The sequence below is a fragment of the Sparus aurata genome, chromosome 17 (assembly GCF_900880675.1).
Source record: "Sparus aurata chromosome 17, fSpaAur1.1, whole genome shotgun sequence".
NCBI lineage: Eukaryota > Metazoa > Chordata > Actinopteri > Spariformes > Sparidae > Sparus > Sparus aurata.
In genome coordinates, this window is record NC_044203.1 from 15,289,684 (window position 1) to 15,310,675 (window position 20,992).

Below are 20,992 nucleotides of genomic sequence, written 5' to 3' on the forward strand. Positions count from 1 at the left end.
AGGGCCCTCACAGAAAAAGGTCCCCCTTGGTTTGGTGCTTTGAGGTAGGATGAATCACAAAAATCTGTTTTCTCGCTCAAAGGGAACACACATGAAGGAAGGTAGGTCAGCATAAGGCCATGTGTAGCCTTAGACGTAGCAGTTAGATGTTAAATTATTTTATTAAAATGTTTAAGATGTTAAAACTACTTGACAGGATGAGGGGCTAAGATGTCTGCGTAACTAAATAAGGTATTCAGCTGCTTTTAAAACCAGCCTAAGTTGTGACAGTCAGCTGCACAATAAAGGAAGTTGTAGTATTATAAATTTAGATTAAAATAGAATGGATCTTTTTTTGTCCACCAGTTTGGAAATATATCTTCAGCTCACCAAAACTCAAGAAATGATATAGTCATTATATAGTCAAATAGTTTCCTTGATTAAAGATTACTTTTTTAAGTTTGTTTTTGGAAGATATCCTGGATTTTCTGCAGCTGGGGACAGGAAGAAGACTGAGTGACCCTCACCATCTTCACTGTTTTAATCAGGAGGTCACACACATACACATATTATGTGCTGATCCAACAGGTCAGCCAGCTTTGTGTGTTACCACAACTACACATTTATTAAGTGGGACATGTGGCTTGAGGATTGAGTACAAATTCAGCCTTCATTCAAAAATGTAGGCATGTTGTTGCGAAAGTCATAAGTAGCTGTTACTTTTGATGATATCAGGTGGGGGAAATGTTTAGTTAATTCAACCAAACATTTCCCAGTGCATGTCGTATACACGTGCATTTCCATATAATTTAGATGTAAGTCTTGCTTATTAGTATAATATCATTGCAATCAGATTTGTTTTCCTGCTTAATTACATTTGAATGAATGCTCTGGCACATCTGTGTTTTTTGGGCAGTTTTGATAATCAACACAAACACTTTATTATGAGGGAAAGCCTACTAGGGATACACAAAGTTGCTACACTGACTCAGATACTTGCATTGACACCATCTAGTCAAACACCAAAGCTTTAGTTATACTTGTGGTACACGGCTGAAACTGACAGCGATGACAGCCATGAGTGAAATAAAGCTTTCATTATGGTTATACTAAGGCAGCAACAGCAGCCTCTGAGAAGAGAAAGCCATGTCGTCTTCACTTGCAATATGAGCAGTGCAGTTCAATTCAATCAAATTAAAAAGGAAATTGCATTTTCTCTGTCAATATGATAGCATTTCACAATTGTTTTTCCCATCGATTTTGGATATAATAAATTGAAGCTGGAACTGACAGACAGAAGAGACAGATACAAATTTGTCTTCTCTGTACTGTTGCACTCTACACTATAGCTGCAGAATTGCTTTTTTCATGTATTACTTTGTATTACAGCCACAATTTTGGGCAGGGAGCCTCAAGGTCAAGTGCTACACAATACTCAGCTTCAGACCCAGGATCAGCCATTTTACTGGATTTAGTGATTGTGTTAGGGCAAATGGTGGTGCAATTTTAAAGTACCCTTTCTTCTCCCCCTTTTATCTTACCCACTAATCCTTTCTCTCGTCCCCCATTGTATGGTTTACCTCCTGTTTGTCTTACCATTCTCCCATTTTGCCCTATCTTTTCCTTTCTCTCCCTCAATTTTCAATCTGTATTCCGACACATAATATTTGTCCTTTTTCATCTTTCGTCCTTCCTTTTCTTCTAGTTATTTATGTGCCTTTAAGCCCCTTCCTTCTTGTCTTTATGTCCTTCACACCTCCTCTTCAGATAATCCTTGTCCCCCCTTGCTTGCTCTTCCTATCTATTCTTAACCTACCTTCATTTTTTCCCCTCCGTCTTCCAGACTGTCTTGATTTTTGTTGAAGAACAGTTCTACAAGACACCACAGCAATTACCTTATCACCAAAGATACAGTCACAATCAAAGAAAAATGGACCATTGATTGCCAAGATGGAAAATTAAGACTACTGAGCAGGACCTTCTGTCTGGTATGAACTGACAGGACCAAGCAAACTGATCACTATTTTATTCACTTCTAATGTCAAGCTATTTAAATTTTAAACAGTATCTCGCCCCCAGTTACTTATCCATTAAGCTTCTACTCCTACTGCTGTTCTGTGCTGACACAGGAGTCTTGCTGCTTTTACCCACCTCTTCCCTGCTCCCTGTGCTGGAATGCTGATGTTCTGTGGGGGCAACAAGCTGTGAAAACAGCCCCTGTTTTATGTCAGCATCTTAATGCTGAGCATAAGCAAAGAGCATTATAAGAAGTTCCCCATGTGCCAGAGTAATGGAGAAATCTTTTTGCTTTCATAAATGTTATCTTCTCATCTGTAATTTTTGATGCTGGCTGTGAAAGATAAATGTTTGATGAAACATGAGTGATGTTCACATATTGTGTTCCCATTGGTTGAGTTATGCATCACCATCCTCCTCACCTTGTGGTTGTGTGCCGTCACCTTGACCAATGATGTCAACCGTGTAGGCGCATGAATTTTTTTTAGTACTAATACATATTTATTTTTGGTTGTTTTTTTCTTCTCATTTTTTCTTCTTTACGCTGGACCTCAAACAGAAATCTTGTCATTCACCTCCTGTTTTCCACTCAATTTTACCTCCTCTTATATATGCACTTCTTCATCTTTTCCTTCCTTTATGCTCCTCCTTTCAGTCTGCCCACCCTCCTGCGATACCTCCCTTTCCAGTTAACACTTAATGCAGCAGCTGTTTTACCAAGGGAGGTAAAAAGAAGTGGGGAAAACTTGGGAGAATGTGTGTCTGGGTGTTGTTTGTGTGCAGGTGACAGGTTTATGTGTTGTGGTTGGTATGTTGGAGGGAGAGAGAAGTTTGTGTCGCAGATGTGTTAGGATGACTATGTGTGAGAGAAACTAACAGAGATGAGAAATGAATAAAGGAAGAGTGAGGTTGGTGTGAGGTTGTTGTTTATGTGAGAGAAACCCAGCAGATGTTCCAGACATGGTGCTTCGAACCACAACACCTCATGCCCCTCCTAAACTCTCTCCTGCTCTGTCCTTTCTGTTACTCGCTCAGTCTCTCTGTTGGTAACTAGGGATTTAGTGAAAAGGCGCTAAAAGCAATGTGAGAGTGTGCACTACCACTATCCCCACAAGTCAAAGACAAAGAGGGTGTGTTTTAACAGAGTAAGGATTTTTAGGCCAAAGCAGTGTGAGGAGGATGAGCAGTGCCTGCAGCTCAGTGCCTAATCAACTGGAAAAAAGTCAAACAAGTTCGTAAATACTACAGTGTCAGTCATAATCCACTGTAAGTTAATATAAGTAAGAAACAGTGCTTTACTTTAAATGAAATATCATTCAGCAGCTGCCTTTTATCAAGGAAATTGACAAGGTACATGTGATACAAAATGGTCACAAAATATATAAATAAGAGGCCATACATAAAAACCTAAAAAATAAGATGCTCCAGTCATCATAGGAAACTGCAAAGAATGTCAGCATTGGTTTTGTTTTGTATGTTCACCAGTCAGAAAGCTGCCTTCCAAAAACAAAACAAGTCCAGACGTGGGATATTACACTAAGCACGATTACTCAGTTAGCCAGGTAACTTCTAAAATGGCATGAGTTAATTTCTCAGAACATTTATTAATCATAGCAGTAATCAATACTTCAATACAAAATATGTATTTTTATCCCTAATATATTCAAGTGATGGATGCATTTCCCTGGCATGCATAATTGGTGACAAAAAGGGAAAAGAAGTTCTATGTTTTGTAAAATGACTTAGATTAACCTGTACTAATAAACTGAAACCAGGTGATAGAGAGGAGAGGGTCAAGATGGACGAATGATTCAATTTAATGGTTGTGTGTCTTTGTGTGTTTCTTACCTCAGGTGTCCAACCTATTTGCTCGTGATGAGATTGACGAGATCCTCAGTGATCTCATCCCGGTTATGAAGCGGGAGTTTCCCAGGCGACCACCGACCAATGAAAACTTGTACGAATACTTCATGTCACGTGTCCGAAATAATCTCCACGTTGTTCTGTGCTTCTCGCCTGTTGGGGAAAAGTTCCGCAACCGGGCGCTTAAGTTTCCAGCGCTGATATCCGGCTGCACCATGGACTGGTTCAGTAGGTGGCCAAAAGATGCTCTTGTTGCAGGTACATCAAGAGACAATCGATTAGATATAATGGTAGAATTGTTTCCTTGTATGTATATCCCTTTCAGTTTATCCTCCATTTAGCCCCGCTGCTGTTATTATTGTCAGTTTTGCAAAATCAGATAACGACAGTCATTTATCACCCGGTCAGCTTGTTAAGAATGTGTCCCTTGTCCTTCTAATTACTTTAAGTCCCACTACAGTTTTCAATAATTTTTCTGTTTAATAATGTATATTATTAATCTTATGGATGTTGTTTCATAAAGCAATTTATAAATGTCATGTGTATATATAATTCTTAATTCTTTCAGCTATATCAAATCTGCGCAGCTCATGTGTCCTTAAAATTAATCTCTTGCATCACATCCATTGTTAGCATGTCAGTTTGCTTTATGAAAATTAGTTGTCAAAATGTCAATATTTTCATACTATTCCCTGCTCTTCCCCTGTGTCTTAATGTCCATTCCTCATTTTTCTCAGTCAGAAGAACAGATGACACAGAGGTTGTAATAATACATGTAACCAATAATCCATTAGGTCCCATGCAATTACGCTGCCATTCCCTCTTGGAAAATAATCAATTAGAATTACTTTCAGCATGTCAGAGCATTGAGCAGTAAAAAAAGCTTGAATAGATTTATGCTTACAATTGCCAATCTGGTTTGTGTAACCATTTTTCTCTTTCCACTTTCGGCATTTTTCTCCCCCTTAATCTTTCTCTCTCTCATTCCCCCTCATTCATCTTCCTGTCCTTCAGTTTCTGAGCACTTCCTGTCAGTCTATGACATCGAATGCTCAGCACAGGTTAAAAATGAAGTCGTTCAGTGCATGGGTTCCTTTCAGGATGGCGTAGCGGAGAAGTGTGTGGATTACTTCCAGAGGTACAGCATTTTACTACACTGACTGCTTCTCCTAATCCACCCTCATTACCCAGCTATGATAAACATTTGTATAAATGTCGTACACAAAATGTCAAACAAGCATTACAGTTGAAGATTAAAACATTGTGCAAATGATTATTCTACACATAAATATGACGTGAAATGAACCCAATGTAATCTGATTTGAATCTAGGTACAGACGGTCCACCCACGTCACACCCAAGTCCTACCTGTCCTTCATTCAGGGCTACAAGACCATCTATAAGGAGAAGAGGTCTGAAGTCCAGACTCTGTTCAACAGGTAATGGGTTTAAAGTTCCAGTGTGTATCTATTGGCAGATATACTTATGTTTCTTTTAGTGTATTATCACCTGAAACCAAGAACTGTTTTCATTCGTTACCTTAGAATGAGCCTTTTTCAATAGTCACAAGGCTCTATTGAGATGGTCTATGGCCCTCGGTCTTAAGCGCAGTGCATGTCCAGGCCTATTTTGCTGGTTAAACGGCAAATAATCTGGGCACAAAGTGTGGCACATGCCGCAAAGAGGTGGTATTTAATAAGTCATGGGTGTGTTTTAGGAGGAACATAAATCGAAGTTTAAGTGCATGTAATGCGTCCTTTAAATAGCAGTAGATAGACTGCGTTTTTTGCTTTAGACCAGCTTTTTGTTGGTCTATAGTGCTGTCGCTTTCCGCTGCCTAATAATAGCAATCCAACATCAGTCCACCTGACCACACCTCAATTTAAGACCGACACAAAGAGGGGCAGCATGAATAACTGCATCAATTTCCCATCTCAGAACAACATGGCAGATTTTATGGGCACCTGTGGAGGGTATATAATGACTTTTAGAATACTGACAGGAAACTTTCTACAAGTAGACCAAGGCCAAAGCTGTTTTTAGCTGTTATAAAGTAATGTGCAAGTGTCTTCACCACCTGGCACCCAGTAGACCACATAATCTGTCATAATGTCATGTCCTTCCTCTTCAGTTTGTAGATAATTACAACAAACAGTACCACAGGTGTAGAAGTGTGGAGTCCTGTTAGATAGTGTATCTCACAAGAACAAGGTTCAAGGTATTTTCTGGAATTGCATGAGGCTCAGCTCGTTGTGTTTAAAAAATCTTTACTGTTAAGGATGAACACTGGTCTTAAGAAGTTGAAGGAGGCGTCAGAGTCTGTAGCAGCACTCAGCAAAGAGCTAGAGGTGAAAGAAAAGGAGTTGCAGGTTGCCAATGATAAGGCTGATATGGTAGGTTGAGTATGTTTGTTCATATTTCCTTGAGTAACTTGTGTTATTCTATTCATTCATAATCCTATTTTTCCATAACTGTGTGTGCACACCCAAGTTGGAAGCAGTAATTCATGGCCATGTTTGTTTTGTGCAAACACCCAGGTATTGAAGGAGGTAACAGTCAAAGCACAGGCAGCAGAGCGAGTGAAGGTGGAGGTGCAAAAAGTCAAGGACAAAGCCCAGGCCATTGTAGACAGCATCTCTGCTGACAAGGCCTTTGCTGAGGAAAAACTAGAGGCTGCTCGGCCAGCTCTCCAGGAAGCAGAGGCTGCGCTGCAGGTATGAATGTTGAATGTTTCTACCTTTCCATTTTGACTGATATAGCTCTTTTTTGTTATGGTTTAACATATGCTTCTTCATCTTACTGTCACCTGAATGAGAAGGCTGCTATTAACAAGACTTGTTACCCCAGTACTTCTTTTACTTCACTGGTTCCCCAGTATATGGATATAAAATTAATTGAGAAAAAAGAATTTCAATTATCAAAACAAAGATCATTTTTTTATTAGATTCTATTAGACTATTAGATTAAGCAATTTGAGCCAAATCATTGAGAAAATTATGATATTTTGACTATGCATTTAGAATAATACCTGTATGTAGCATTTATGAATGTCTATGAACAGTATGAATATAGAATTTGTATAGTTTGTTTTCCTGCTCCTCGTCAACAGACAGTATTCACTTCCAAATAAGCCTTCTGTGTCATGGAGTGCAGCTCCTCATGAGGTCCTCTGCTTCCCATGTATACTCTTGTGTAAGCACAAGTTTCCCCCATAGGATAGCCTAAGGGCCAAGAATTGTCGGAATACTGTGTTTTGGGGCAGTTTATTGCACTCCTCTGTGTAGCTTAATGTCTCCCATACCAGTATTTTTCTTCATCCCTTACTTTGTGTTGCTTCAGGGTGCCACTTAGAGCCCTCTGTGACTTGCTGTGCGTAGCTGCTAGTAGGTTTTGCCTACAGCCTTCCCATCGTGCTGTGTCTAAAGTTAGCATGGTGCTCTGGGGCCTGGAGCTGCGTTGTAATTAAAGCTGTCCTCCTGGGTAGAAAGTTGCATACAGATCTCCTACTAGGTCTCTGATTAGAATTTTCGTCTTGCTGCTGCAGATGAAAACTATATATATTCAAACAGGAACCCTTGGGCAGTCCATCTGGATTGATGATCATACATTTTGATCATGTATTTTTTAAGAGCCATAGAGGTTTTTGAATAGAGCTGTGGTGCACACGCCAGGACTGTCGTTGTAGAACTAAGGACAATTTGCCACTCATTCAAAAGACCTCTTCACTTCTTCTAGTTGCGGTTGAAAGATTGAGGCATTTACTGTGATTATCAGTGGATCTCTACACCACAATATAACATGAGAAACATTAAGGGCCACCTTCAGCTTGACATTGATTTGATACAGCGACACAGACAGTGAACAGTTTTGTTTATGGGTGCATTTTTTAGAATTGACATCCTGCCAATAACACGTGGTCGGTGCACTTGAGCCTTAATGGCGTAATTATTTACACTGCGAGATCCCTTTGAAAAATTAACTTTAATTGCTTCAAATATAGTTCTTTGATTTAGCTCTTAACAAAAAATTCACATCAATGCAGCTCAGCCTAGCCTACCATGTCTTGTTGGATTTACTGTATTATGAACTTTGTGCAATGGTGCTGTATTTGTTTATTTTTTGTGTCATCTCTTCTTTATACTTTTTACTGTTTCAGGTGAGAGTGGCACTCTTACTTTTTTAACCCCTTCTTCTGCATTTGTGTAATAGTTTGCCAACTGGAAAAATAGCACAGCCAACTACTTACCTCCATAAAGCAACTCTTAAAAATCACTTAATAAAAGTGGATGAAACCAAGCATTTATTCACATTTTATGTTGCCGATTCAGTGTGGTTAAAATTTGCCATACATTTGGATGGAAACCTGAGAGACTGTCATAGAAAAAAAAAATGGAGAAGTGAGAAGAGTTCTTGAAATTGGAAGAAGAAGATAAACCAGACAGTATGCAGGCTGACTCCAGTAAGAGATTTATACTTTGGCTGATAAAATGGAGTGGAGTGGAAATGACACAGGGAGGAGCAGGCAGAAATGAGGAAAAGTGCAAAAGCGAGAGGAGATGAGACAAGGCTGGTGGAGCAGCCAAACAACTCTTAATGGGACATTTCTTTAGTCTCCTTGTGTCTCTCATTTTTAATCAGTCCCTTGAAATAATTCTCTGTCCCCCTCTGCAGAACTTGTGTCATTCTGTTGGAGTTTATACAGACAGTCTTCATCCTTTATTTCCCTCTCACTGCCTCTGGTTGTAATTTCTCACACACTCCCTCTGCTTTAAACTGCAGCATTATATAAAATTGCCCATATATATCATGTCATGAATAGCCATTATTCATAATCTAGAATAAGTAGTTTAGCGTAATACCAAAAATACATGTTTAGAAAACAGCGAAATGTGTTAGACTGCTGTGAAATGCACTTAAAACACGACCAGTGATAAAGCATGTTGCTGTTATTAACAGTTAATTCAAGCTGTACAACATTATTAAACATTAGGTTACCATCTAAATTCCTCTCCCTTATATTTCTTTTCTCTGTGCCCTGTCAGACAATCAAGCCATCAGACATTGCTACTGTACGAACACTTGGACGCCCGCCCCACCTCATCATGCGGATCATGGATTGTGTGCTGCTGCTCTTCCAGAGGCGGGTCAACACGGTGAAGATCGACCCAGAGAAGAACTGCAACACACCGTCTTGGCAGGAGTCTCTTAAACTCATGACAGCTGGAAACTTCTTGGGCAGCCTGCAGGTACGCACATAGTTGAGACTGATCAGGTATAATTGCTGCCGTGGTCTTGCTCACATACAGTATGCCCTAAGTCATGTTATTTTGGCAATATATCAGGAGATGGCCCTCAGCATTATTTACCATATTCACCATGAAAGTGGGTAAAAATCATAGTAGTTGTAATCATTTTGATAAAATCCTAAAAGCCACAAAACACTTGATTCTTATCTTCTAAAATGCTGTAAATGCTGTTTAAGTGTGTGTGTCATTATGCAGCAGAGTCACTGCCTGAACCTAGACCAATAAGTGAATTGCATACTTTTTATTATCTTGCACACCATACTCACTTTTTGAAGAATTCAGTTAGCAGCTGTTGTTATCACCACAGACTTGGAAGAACGAGGACCAACAGGGAGTGTAAATCTTACAGGCAACCATCACATATGTCAAAAGACCAGTGTTGGGCAAGTTACTCCAAACATGTAATGCATTATTTATTATTTGTTACTGTCATTTCAAAGTAATTTGTTACATTACAACATTACTGACTTTGAATTGTAAGGCATTACACTACTATTGCATCACTTTTAAGCTAGAGGCCCAAATGCAATAAACAAACATTGGCTAAAGGGCCTTAAAATGTAGGCTACCCTCCATTCACAACCACCGACACTGAAAACAACAGTTTTTGAAAGGGCTGGCTGTGCTGAACATGAATTGCAATGATAAAATTGAAACATTTGGGGTGCGCTACCTGTTTCAGTCCTATGAGAAGATTTACATTGAAAAATCAATATGTGTCAAAACCTTTTGTATGTCAACACCTTGGTCTCTATTAATATAAGGGAAAGCATTTTCTAAAAGCTTATGTCCTCTAGATGTGATTAAACATGCACAATGCATCGACACATCCCACCTTCTTCTATATATCAGGGACAGTACATATTCCAATAACGCATCTACATTGTATTGAACGTTTTTGAAACACACACATTGATTTTCAATGTAGCCTAAATCTGTTAATGGGGCAGAAACCGGCCGTGCATCCCAAAATGTTTGATATTAATACTGAAATTCAGTTTGGGCAGACTTTCAAAAACAGTTGGTTTCGTGTGTGTGTGTGTGTGTGTGTGTGTGTGTGTGTGTGTGTGTTTTGGGGGGGAGGGGAGCCTACATTGTAAAGCCCTTTAGCTAATGTTTATTGTGTTTAACAGAAGTTTTTGTATGTTTTATCTGGATACAGGCTGACGTGAAACAGATTGACATTATGTCGCTATATTTATATTATAGTCAATAGCCCAGCAGCACTAACCTGTTGAGGCAATGATAGCTTACCTTGTCATTGCTAACCTGGAGGGGGATTTTGCTCACATTTTTTATAAAAGATGGGAATCCACTGTTGAAAGTGGCAGCATATCTTCAACAACATACTCTGCCACCATTCTCCTTACTTCTCGAAGTTCAAGCATCACAGAACGGGAGAATGTTTTTTCTCTGCTCTCATCCTTAGTTTGCTTTCTTTTGGTCACTAGCTTAATGTTAGTGTGGCACCGCTCTTGATGAAGTGCACTCAACTATAGTGTTCTTCCCATCCTTGTCTCTGAAGAACTGAAAATAATGAGCCTATGTCCATCTCGCGAGTATAGGGTCCAACTTGTCCGCTGCTGTAGTCATCTTCCCCTCAATCATTAGTTCCTAATTTTATTAAGTGACACATTATTTGCTTTTAAGTCACAGATGCAGGGTGTTTTTCTTTTGTTAGTTAATTGAGTGGTAAATGTTTATATTCTTTGCCTACTGACACACAGAAGTCTCGCTTTTCTTCCTCCCACCACCCCCCTTTCATTTTTTTTTCCTTCTCTCTCCCTTCCTTTGCAGCAATTCCCCAAAGACACTATTAATGAGGAAATGGTTGAGCTGCTGCAGCCTTATTTTGACATGCCTGACTACAACATTGAAACAGCCAAGAGAGTGTGTGGCAATGTGGCTGGCCTTGCATCCTGGACAAAAGCTATGGCATCCTTCTTCTCCATCAACAAGGAGGTTTTACCCTTGAAGGTAATGCATAGTGTGGTTGATCTGCTGTAGCACAATGGTTCTTTAGAACAACAGACTAGAAACTGTTCTGTTTGTTGAGAGTATGTAATGCTGAAATAGAATAAAAAGAAATGCCAAGTGTAGTCATTTGAAGTTCAGAATATTACATAAATCAGCCTCTTATATATATACCCTAACAAATTAACACAACATGATTCACCTGTCCACAACATCACCCCGAAACACACACATGCACGCACACACACACACACACACACACACACACACACACACACACACACACACACATTGCAAAGTCCATGGCCTGCCACTCTTCCACTCTCATGAATAAAGAACACTTTTGTAGGAGAAGAGCAGTTATTTTTCTGCAGAGTGGCTCCAGGCTACTGAAACAGCCTAAACTGTCTCTGATATGAAAAGGATTTACTCATATTCCCACTTTTTAGTAGCAACAATTTGCTCATGGTGTAGGCAGTAGAAGTGGCCCAAATATTCAGATGGACAGGGTAGGCTTTTACCCAGTTATCATGTGCATGCAAAAACAGAAATGGTAAAAACTGATGCACTGTGATAAAAGCTCCAAGGGCCTATTTGAATAAAATGTAATTTTACAGTAGTTCAAACCCTAAAGTGGTTCTCACAGGCAGGCAACTTGTTCACGAAACTTGTTGTAGCCGCCTCAGTCAAAAAGTAGAGTTTTGTGTGGGATACAGATCATATCAGAAAGAGCATACTTGCTGTTTTCAGGCAATTCAGATTACCTCCTGTTGGGTGAGATAAGAGTTTGGTTGAAGCATGCATGAGTTAAAACAAGACAAGTCATTTTGAGATCATAACTTGCTGATATTTGTCTGATGTTTTAGTTGATGTCTGTTCATTGGAATGGATTATTTGTATGGAATTAGATTTGTGCCAAAAGAAACAAACAAAACTTCTTAAATGTCAAACAAAAACAGGAATTTGAGAGAACATAAAACTCATTTCAAAAATAAAACTTAGAACTTGCAATCAAATAATTTGTCAAATAGTGTAAAATATTGGTCTTTTACTCTTCTAATAATGCAATATTTAGTTTACGGTTCCCTGTGCTGGTCTCTCTCCGCTCAGACTTTTTCGCTGACTCTCAGCTTTGCGCTCTCTCTGCAGCTCGTCCTCGTTTGCGCTCACTGACTTTTTGTTTGCAGTTTTGACACAAACCTCTTGGGTGGGCAGGCCTTTTCAGCAGAGCGTCCCCATTGGCTAATGAGTTGTTGACTGAAACCGCTCAGTACCTATGTGTAGATAGCTAGCGCGCTAAATGACCCCGGCTTTAAAACAGAGAGAAGAAGAGGTGACGACAACGACGACAACGACAATGAAGAACAATATATGTATGTCATAACTACTTACATTTCATTAGTTTTTCTTGTTGCGGGTTGTTACTGTTGTTCTTCATTGTCGTCGTCATCTTCTTCTTCTCTCCGTTTTAAAGCCAGGGTCGTTTAGCGCGCAAGCTACCTACACATAGGTACTGAGCTGTGTCAGTCAAAATTTAATTAGCCAATGGGGACGCTCTACTGAAAAGGCCCGCCTACCCGAGAGGTTTGTGCCAAAACTGCAAACAAAAAGTCAGGGAGCGCAAACGAGAAAGAGCTGCAGAGAGACCGCAAAGCTGAGAGTCAGCGCAAAAGTCTGAGCGGAGAGAGACCAACAGAGGGAACCGTAAACAAAATAATGCATTATTAGAAGAGTAAAAGACCAATATTTTACACTATTTGACAAATTATTTGATTGCAAATTCTAAGTTTTATTTTTGAAATGAGTTTTATGTTCTCTCAAATTCCTGTTTTTGTTTGACATTTAAGAAGTTTCGTTTGTTCCTTTTGGCACAAATCTAATTCCATATATTTGGTTCTTGGATAAGCAAAAAGCAAAAGGTAAAATCTACAAAGTCACAAATTGTAAAGAAAAAAGAAGAGGAAGAAATTAATAAATGCTTTGAACATTGAAAACTGTTCTACCCTTCTACAACAAAGTGAAAAGAGATGTACTGATACTAATTGCTTTACGTCTAAGTGACTGGCTCATGCGTTTCGCATTCAAGATGCACAAATTAAATGTGTCAATCTATTTGTTTGTATTTATTTATTTTTCCAGAGAAGGGGTTAATTCAACACTGCTGCTAACATAGCCAGTGTTTTTATACAAATGTCCCTAATGCTTTTTTCTTTTTCAAAGTTTGTCTTTCCACCAGTGTAGTCTGCTGATGTAAAATGTGTGACAGTCATTTTTGCCTTCTTATGTTAATGAGTTGTTCTTTGTTTTTGTTTTTTTTGTCTTATTCCGTTTTCCCCTTGTTACCCGGTCTCATTTCCTACTAATTTCTCTATCTTGTCTGAACCATGATGCCTCTGCTGGACCCCTGGTTTCCTCTTTTTAAATCAACCATCTCACCCCTCTCGCTTCTTTCCTAGTTTGCCTTTTCCCCTCTCTACCTCTCTCTCTTCTCATTCTCTCATTTCCCCCGTCTCTTTCGCACACATTTTGTTTTTCTCATATTCTCTGCACCCACCATGAAAACTCCCTGCCTCTCTGCTTTGATCCTGACCTTTTTGCTGTAGCGTGGAACAAATTGATTTTCTGGTTTCCAGCTCAGCGGTGGCTCCACTTCCAGCCAGCCAGAATACTGCCAGACAGAGATACAGACAGGCAGACAGGCAGACAGACAGACAGACAGACAGACAAATAGACAGATCGATAGATAGATAGATAGATAGATAGATAGATAGATAGATAGATAGATAGATAGACAGACAGACAGACAGACAGACAGACAGGCATAGGTGGTCCTCTCACATGTCAGTAAATATTACATGAATGCTCCAGACGTCATCTTCCCCAGGCCACCCAAACACACTAAGATGCGCACACACTTAGACATACTCACAACTTTTCTCTACATCTCTGTCTTTAAGCCTCTTGCAATGCTTTCTCCACACAAAACATCCTCTCTCCTCTCTCTGGCATAATCACATCCCTACCATTTTTTTAATAATTTGATTTCTCCCGTTTTTCACAGGGAAAAATCATTTCTCCAAATAGTGAGAACTGTCCCAGTTTTTCTCCTGAATAATACAATCAATCCTACCACCTCTCCTCTCTTTTTCTGTCATATCCTCTCCACCTTCACCACATCTTGTCTGTCTTTAATTCCATCTGTTCTCTATTGTAACCAGTGTAGGCCTTTTTTATACACATCACAAATTGTACAGTGTCTCTTATTTCTTTTCTATTTCAGGCTAACTTGGCAGTGCAGCAAAATCGTTTGGCCATAGCTAATGTGGACCTACAGAAGGCTCAAGCTGAGCTGGATGCCAAGCAGGCAGAGCTGGATGTGGTACAGGCAGAGTACGAGAAGGCCATGATGGAGAAACAGGTCTATAACGTTATCTACTTCAATACCTTACAAAAAAACTCCTGGGAGAAAAAACTAAAAATGATAATGCCATGAAGCGTGGCACACATCTACCATATATCACACCATCTACTTCTTCTCCATCTGCTTCCTCTGCTTTATAATTTTTTGCTGCTTCATTTGCTTCTTCCTCTTCTTCCTTACACAAACTGGTGACATTTGTGTGCCTTTTTCTCCTATAGGACTAATTAATGTTCATAGATAACATTATACAATTGGACATCTAGTCTGTTCCACTGAAGCCTGGAATGTAATGGAGAATTACAATATCAGTTCTGCTTAGCTGAGTTTTAATAGCTAAATACATTGAATGACATTGTCAGGATCCAAACTGGTGATCCCATTATTTTCTTTTTAATTGCTGTTCTTTATGATTTAAATGGCTGACACAGCTCTTTTGTGCTTTAATGGTTCAGTTCCTAATTTCCTGGAACAATGAGATTTCTTCCCCTACCTTTGCTAACCCCTGTCCTTTCAAAGAAGCAGTCCAGTTTTTCATGTAGAGTATGTTTTATACATGAACACAAGCTAAAGACCTTTTGTCAATGAATGAAAAGAAATATTGAAAAATGTATCGTTAAAATACGTGCTTATATGACGACCTCATTTCAGCTAAATAAGTCTATGATTAGTATCTTTTCCTCTACACATTTGTTGAAAAGATCATTTCTAAAACTTATTTTGTGCCACCTGAGGAGATTTATAACCAGAGTGAGCCTCTTGAAAATAGGTTAGAAAAGTTGAAACCATGCTTTAACTTTCGATTGATCTTTTAACATTACTATTGTAATTCAGTATTTTCCAGCATCATGAGTTAGCATTTTGTTAAATGAGCCTGAAAACTATAAACTTCAAAATGACTAAATTTGAGTTAGGCCTCTTTTTACATGAATGTAACCAACACCAGCAGTACACAGGTAATTGTGTGGCCCATTTTTGTGAGACTGTCTGCTGTGTGTGTGCCTACATCACCAGTACTGTCTGTTCTGTGTTAAATGACAGCATATAAATGGAACAGTATGTGCATCAACACTCGCTGATTAGGAAATCTGGACAGCCTAAGTTGACTCTTTTTATAATTTTGTGATTAAGAAGCAGAGCTGTTCTTCTCCAGGGGCCAAATGCAAGATTGAAGGGCTCAATGCGGGAGCATTTAAAGGCTCAGGCAATTTCTGTTGACTTTCATGTGCTCCGTGATTAAGAGAATGCCTATACCAGACAGTCTTTATTGATGAATCAGACATTATCGCTATATTGGACAAACAATCTCATTATCGCCTGTAAGCAGCTGGTTAAGACACAATTGTGCTGAAAATGCTGGCATCATCTTACTATATATATATCTTTTTTTTCTTTTTTTTCCAAAAAAGGATAGGTTAAAAACACATCTGTATCCACATCCAGATTCAATGCAAGTCTTACCTAGTCAGCATTAGGTAATGGTTACACCTGAGTTATTTTAACCATGTTCAGATTGTTTATGTTGTGTTTTTTTTTTCACAGATTTTTTTACTGGTAGATTTGATGACAACTTGGTAAACATAATGACCGCTCACTGCTGTCAACGTTTTTTGTGCCTCTGATTGATTTCTTCATGTCACTCTGCAAGTAGTCTATTCATTTGTCACGACAGACCTTCATTCAAAGCAGAGCTCCACCAAAGAGCCTGCAATTGTTGTGGAAGGTTATCCGATGTGTTCTAAGAGTTTCGGATGTGTGGAGCGAACTATTTCTTTCTTAGCTGAAGCCGACAACGGGACAAATTAAATGTAAAGAGAGACAAAGTGGAGTTCCTATTTTCATTTTGACAAGTATAATAAATTCTGTAGTCTACCCCTTACATGACCTGGCAAGTGACATTATTCTAAAACGCATAAGAATAACTCCCCCGACATGGTTAGAAAATACCTCTAGAGGCAGCTGCACAATGAGAAAATGTCATAACATGATCAGAATAGTCTGACTTGACCAGACAACAGAGAAAATAACTGTATATACATTTTGGGATTGGCTAATGGTTTGGATGAGATTATAAGATATTTTCATGCAGTAATGTGATATGTGTGACACCAAGACACAAAGTAAGCAAGGCAGAAAAAGAAAGTAAACCGTGCCCAACAATCCACTCACGTGAACCGCTTCAGTTGACAAGGTGGTGAACACGGATGATTCAAGTATACAAAGCCAAAATTGTCTTTCCTTTTATATGCAGGTCTACTTAAACATTGATCATTTTTGTCATGGTGTCATTAACATTAATGTAAAATGATAATCGTTGAAAAAGAACAGTTTGCATAGTTTACAGGAATGAGTATTGTTTCAGTCTTGTACCTTTGCATTATCCTTCCGATTTCCAGAGTTTTTTGCTCAGAATCTACTGCAGGTCATTATTCATCCTGTAGTTGGCCTGCTTGGTTCTAGACTTAAAAGTCTTTGTATAAGGATTTTCTGAATCATCAGTAGAGTGAATAAATAGGAAATTCACATCCAGAACCAGAGCTGTTCAGAAAGTGGGCGGCCACCGTTGAGCTCCATAAACAAACAACATTCATATCTTTGAACTGTACCACCTGGAGGAAACCCACGCAATGATAAAGAGAGCATCAGAGTCATTGTGCTTATATCAGCAATCCTGTGCTGAATCCTATACTTCTGGCATTGGAGTTTGCAAGTCACCAAATAGTTGATTATTTTAATACTGATATGAGCATGCACTGTTTGTCCCTGTAAACATACTTGAGATTATATACGCACAGACGTGCAGAGAACAAATGGTCGAATGAGATTTAGATGGGGATTGATGTAGAGACAGCTGGAAGGACAGACGGGGAGGCTGCACTGATACGTCAACCTACTGACCTCTTTGTCTGCTCTCCCTTCCAATCAGACTCTGCTGGAGGATGCTGAGCGCTGCAGACACAAGATGCAGACGGCATCCAGTCTCATCAGTGGTCTGGCTGGCGAGAAGGAAAGATGGACAGAGCAGAGCAAAGAGTTTGCTGCCCAAACCAAACGCCTTGTTGGTGGGTGTCAAAGCACACATAACTGTCAATCTAGCCATAAGAAAAATGGCTCTGCAGGGTAATTGATTAACCCTCTGTGCTGAATAATGGTGATTTGTTTGTGTTGTGTTTTTTTGGTAAACTTTGATTGAATGAATAAGACCAACAATACCAACAATCTGGTCCACATTTTATTGTTTGACCTGACATTTAATTCCCAATGTCCAGCTAACATACTAACATCAATCCATATTTTTAAACACTTTTATATTAAACAAAACCTTTATCTTCTTGTTCCAGGTGACATTCTTCTGGCCACAGCATTCCTCTCTTACTCCGGCCCCTTCAACCAGGAGTTTCGTAATCTTCTCCTGAGTGACTGGCAGCGGGAGTTGAAGCAGCGTCACATCCCATTTGGCAACAACCTCAATCTGACGGAGCTGCTCATTGATGCACCCACAGTTAGCGAGTGGAACCTACAGGTCAGTGATTAATTTTTTAGGCAAAGGCTTCCAACCATTTTGATGCAAGGAAGGTCCAAATGTTGTTTATGTGTCCTCTAGAATAAATACTGAGTACATTGTGTTTGCATGTTCTTTTTTCACAACCTTACTAGATAAGCAGTGTTTTTGTTTATATTGATTTGTTTTAAAAGATATCATCTTTTACCAGAAACACTTATTGGAAAAAAGGAGTTAAGGAAATTAGACCTTTTCTCTATGAAACAGACCGTTTTTGAGTTTGGTCCATTTTCTATGAAGACCTCATGTTGCAGCTGCCTAACTATAGTAGTTATGTATTCATTATTGATTTACATTCTTTTACAATCAAATACTGGAAGTTGTTAACAATGACTTAAATGAAAGGGAGTGCTTGAAATAAAAACATTCAATTAATTAGCTTCCATTTGCAAAAATAAACCTGAGGACTGAGCCTTAAATAGTCTTTTGTCCTCTACTTTACAGGGGCTCCCCAATGATGACCTGTCCATTCAGAACGGCATCATTGTCACCAAAGCTGCCCGTTTTCCCCTTCTTGTTGACCCTCAGACACAGGGAAAAATCTGGATCAAGAACAAAGAGGCCAGGAATGAGCTGCAGGTTTGGGATTCTTTATTATGTACCTTTGCTTTACAATATGCAACCTGTAGGGCTGGCCAATATATCAATATCGTGGTGTGCTTTGATTGCTACTTTTTTTATATATACATCAATTGGGTGTTCAGTTTATTTGACACCAGACAAGAACAACAGCAACATTCTGGCTAGTCAATCAAGTTTGGTGGGTCAATCCAGTATTGTTTTGTTATTATCCAACCCATCTAAAAATGCAACTACAATTATCTTTTGTCAGTATATTTGTATGTTTACTTTTTAAGCCTATGCTTTTCCTTCTGTGCAGAGTCTTGAAAACATACTGCAAAATTCTGCGGACAAAATAAAACCAGCCAAGGTCACTGGCCCTGTTAGGGGCAATATCTGAGCCGAGTGTATGCATTCTGCAATCCTATTATGAGTCCTAAAGACGCATTTCCCAAAGCAGTGGGGTTTAAACTCTTTCCACAAGTGACCTCGCCAAACCAACTGTATTTATGTTTCTAAGGTTTTCTAAAAATGGCTCGTCTTAAAAAACGATATGTTATTAGTTTAACAAGTCACATTTCTCAGACAGAACCCAGTCTGTGTGGTTTGAGGAATGAGATAGAGGTCAAACCTGTGTCATCTTCATTTGCCAGAATCATATTCTTCTCACTGTCTTATAAAATCGGTTATCATTCTGTTAGAAGCTATGTGATTGCTGATGGCGTCTGCTAGTAAGGATATAATAAAGATAACATATCTTTATGTTTCAGATAAGATTTAAAGTTGCCCAATTAAAACCAGATTCTTGAGAAATGTACAGTGAGGAGGGAAATGGAATGCTTCCAGCTGTCCAACGTGTTACATGTTAATGTCATACCATTTTTGTATTAATGAAAGTCCCATATTCTGATCATAGATCACCTCACTTAACCATAAGTACTTCAGGAACCACCTGGAAGACAGTTTGTCTCTTGGGCGCCCCCTTTTGATTGAGGATGTGGGGGAGGAATTGGACCCAGCGCTCGACCACATCCTTGAAAAGAACTTCATCAAAACTGGCTCCACCTACAAGGTAACATGGCATAAATAACCATCCTGAGACCAGACATTGCTGATTTTTTTCCCCCTTTGGTTTGAGAATTGGGAAATGGGCAGATGTGTGTTAAGTGCTGGTGGGATTCATGATGGGACCTGGCTGGGTCCCACCTGCCACGGCAACTGTCACACCTGTACCGCCACAACTGGATTAAAACAGACAGGGGAAAATGAGACCAGTCAGTGACACAGCACTACATGGATATTGCTGAATGGAGGTGGAGAAGGTCTTTGATTTCTTCAACTATGCCAGCTGGTGCACCTGCCCCAAATCATGTTAATTGTCCTGGGACAAATTAAAGTGTGTTCAGCAAGGCATGGTCACTAACATGTTGTTGTGTGCCAAGTAAGTGTTTTGTAAGTTTCTATGGGCCAGTGCACAATAGACTTCCCTTTAATTTTACAATAGGTTGAGCGTCACCAGCTCTTGTAAAAGATTGCAAATTCTGGCATCTTTTGAATCTACAACAAGAAAAAACCCAACCTCAGTACTTTTTTAAAAACCACCAGTACCCAAAAAGCACAGCTTAGACTCCGACCAAGTCTAGCTGCAGAAGTACATATTTTGCCTGCTGCATATTACAAAATGTGTTTGTATGTGAGTGTTACCAAGACTTTAGATCTTTTCTTTAACATTGAAACTGCTGTTGATAGGATCAGTGGTATTAATCTGTGTGTTAGAGGAGAAGAACATTTGAATATCCAGCAAAACCAAATCAAGCCTTAAATATCCACATTAGAGCGGTCTTTTAATCAGCACTTAAAGTAATTTCAAATTAATGTAATAGACAAACAAGATGACCCTGCATTTGATATCTACCCATGTGCAAACTGATTTCTACTATGGTGAATCTAATGAATGAGTTCATAATGAGTTTCTGTCCCATTAACAAAATTACAGTGTACTTGTATAAAAGGTCTCACTGGATTCAAATCCAATATTGTGTAATCAGGATATACTGTGCCTCCACCCTGCCAAATATATTTTGCTTTGCTCCTTTCATTTGTGGCTCAGTGTTGAGAAATAGACCACTCTCTTGCTCAGCATCCTAATTTCCTGTAATGTGCTCTTCAAGTTAAAAAAATTTAATTTAGAAAATTGTATAGCGTGGTTTGAATGGTTCTTATTTTGTCTGCACTTTATTAGCAAAATTACAGCCTCGAATCAAGCCTAAGATGTGAACACTCTAAAAGGGTCTCGGCCAATATGTTGGTTTG

General features: G+C 39.1%; 1 protein-coding gene across 3 annotated transcripts in view; it reads left to right on the top strand.

The window, feature by feature from the left end:
* Window positions 1–20,992, top strand: part of dnah5 (dynein, axonemal, heavy chain 5) — a 97,232-nt gene that overhangs the window by 54,531 nt on the left and 21,709 nt on the right. For all 3 annotated transcript variants that reach the window (XM_030393886.1, XM_030393887.1, XM_030393885.1), the window contains 12 exons: window positions 3,849–4,116; window positions 4,873–4,996; window positions 5,190–5,297; window positions 6,137–6,251; window positions 6,396–6,572; window positions 8,901–9,104; window positions 10,962–11,141; window positions 14,419–14,556; window positions 17,483–17,618; window positions 17,898–18,079; window positions 18,563–18,697; window positions 19,596–19,751. In XM_030393886.1, coding sequence (XP_030249746.1) covers window positions 3,849–4,116; window positions 4,873–4,996; window positions 5,190–5,297; window positions 6,137–6,251; window positions 6,396–6,572; window positions 8,901–9,104; window positions 10,962–11,141; window positions 14,419–14,556; window positions 17,483–17,618; window positions 17,898–18,079; window positions 18,563–18,697; window positions 19,596–19,751 — 1,923 coding nt within the window. The remainder of the gene's footprint in view (window positions 1–3,848; window positions 4,117–4,872; window positions 4,997–5,189; window positions 5,298–6,136; window positions 6,252–6,395; window positions 6,573–8,900; window positions 9,105–10,961; window positions 11,142–14,418; window positions 14,557–17,482; window positions 17,619–17,897; window positions 18,080–18,562; window positions 18,698–19,595; window positions 19,752–20,992) is intronic.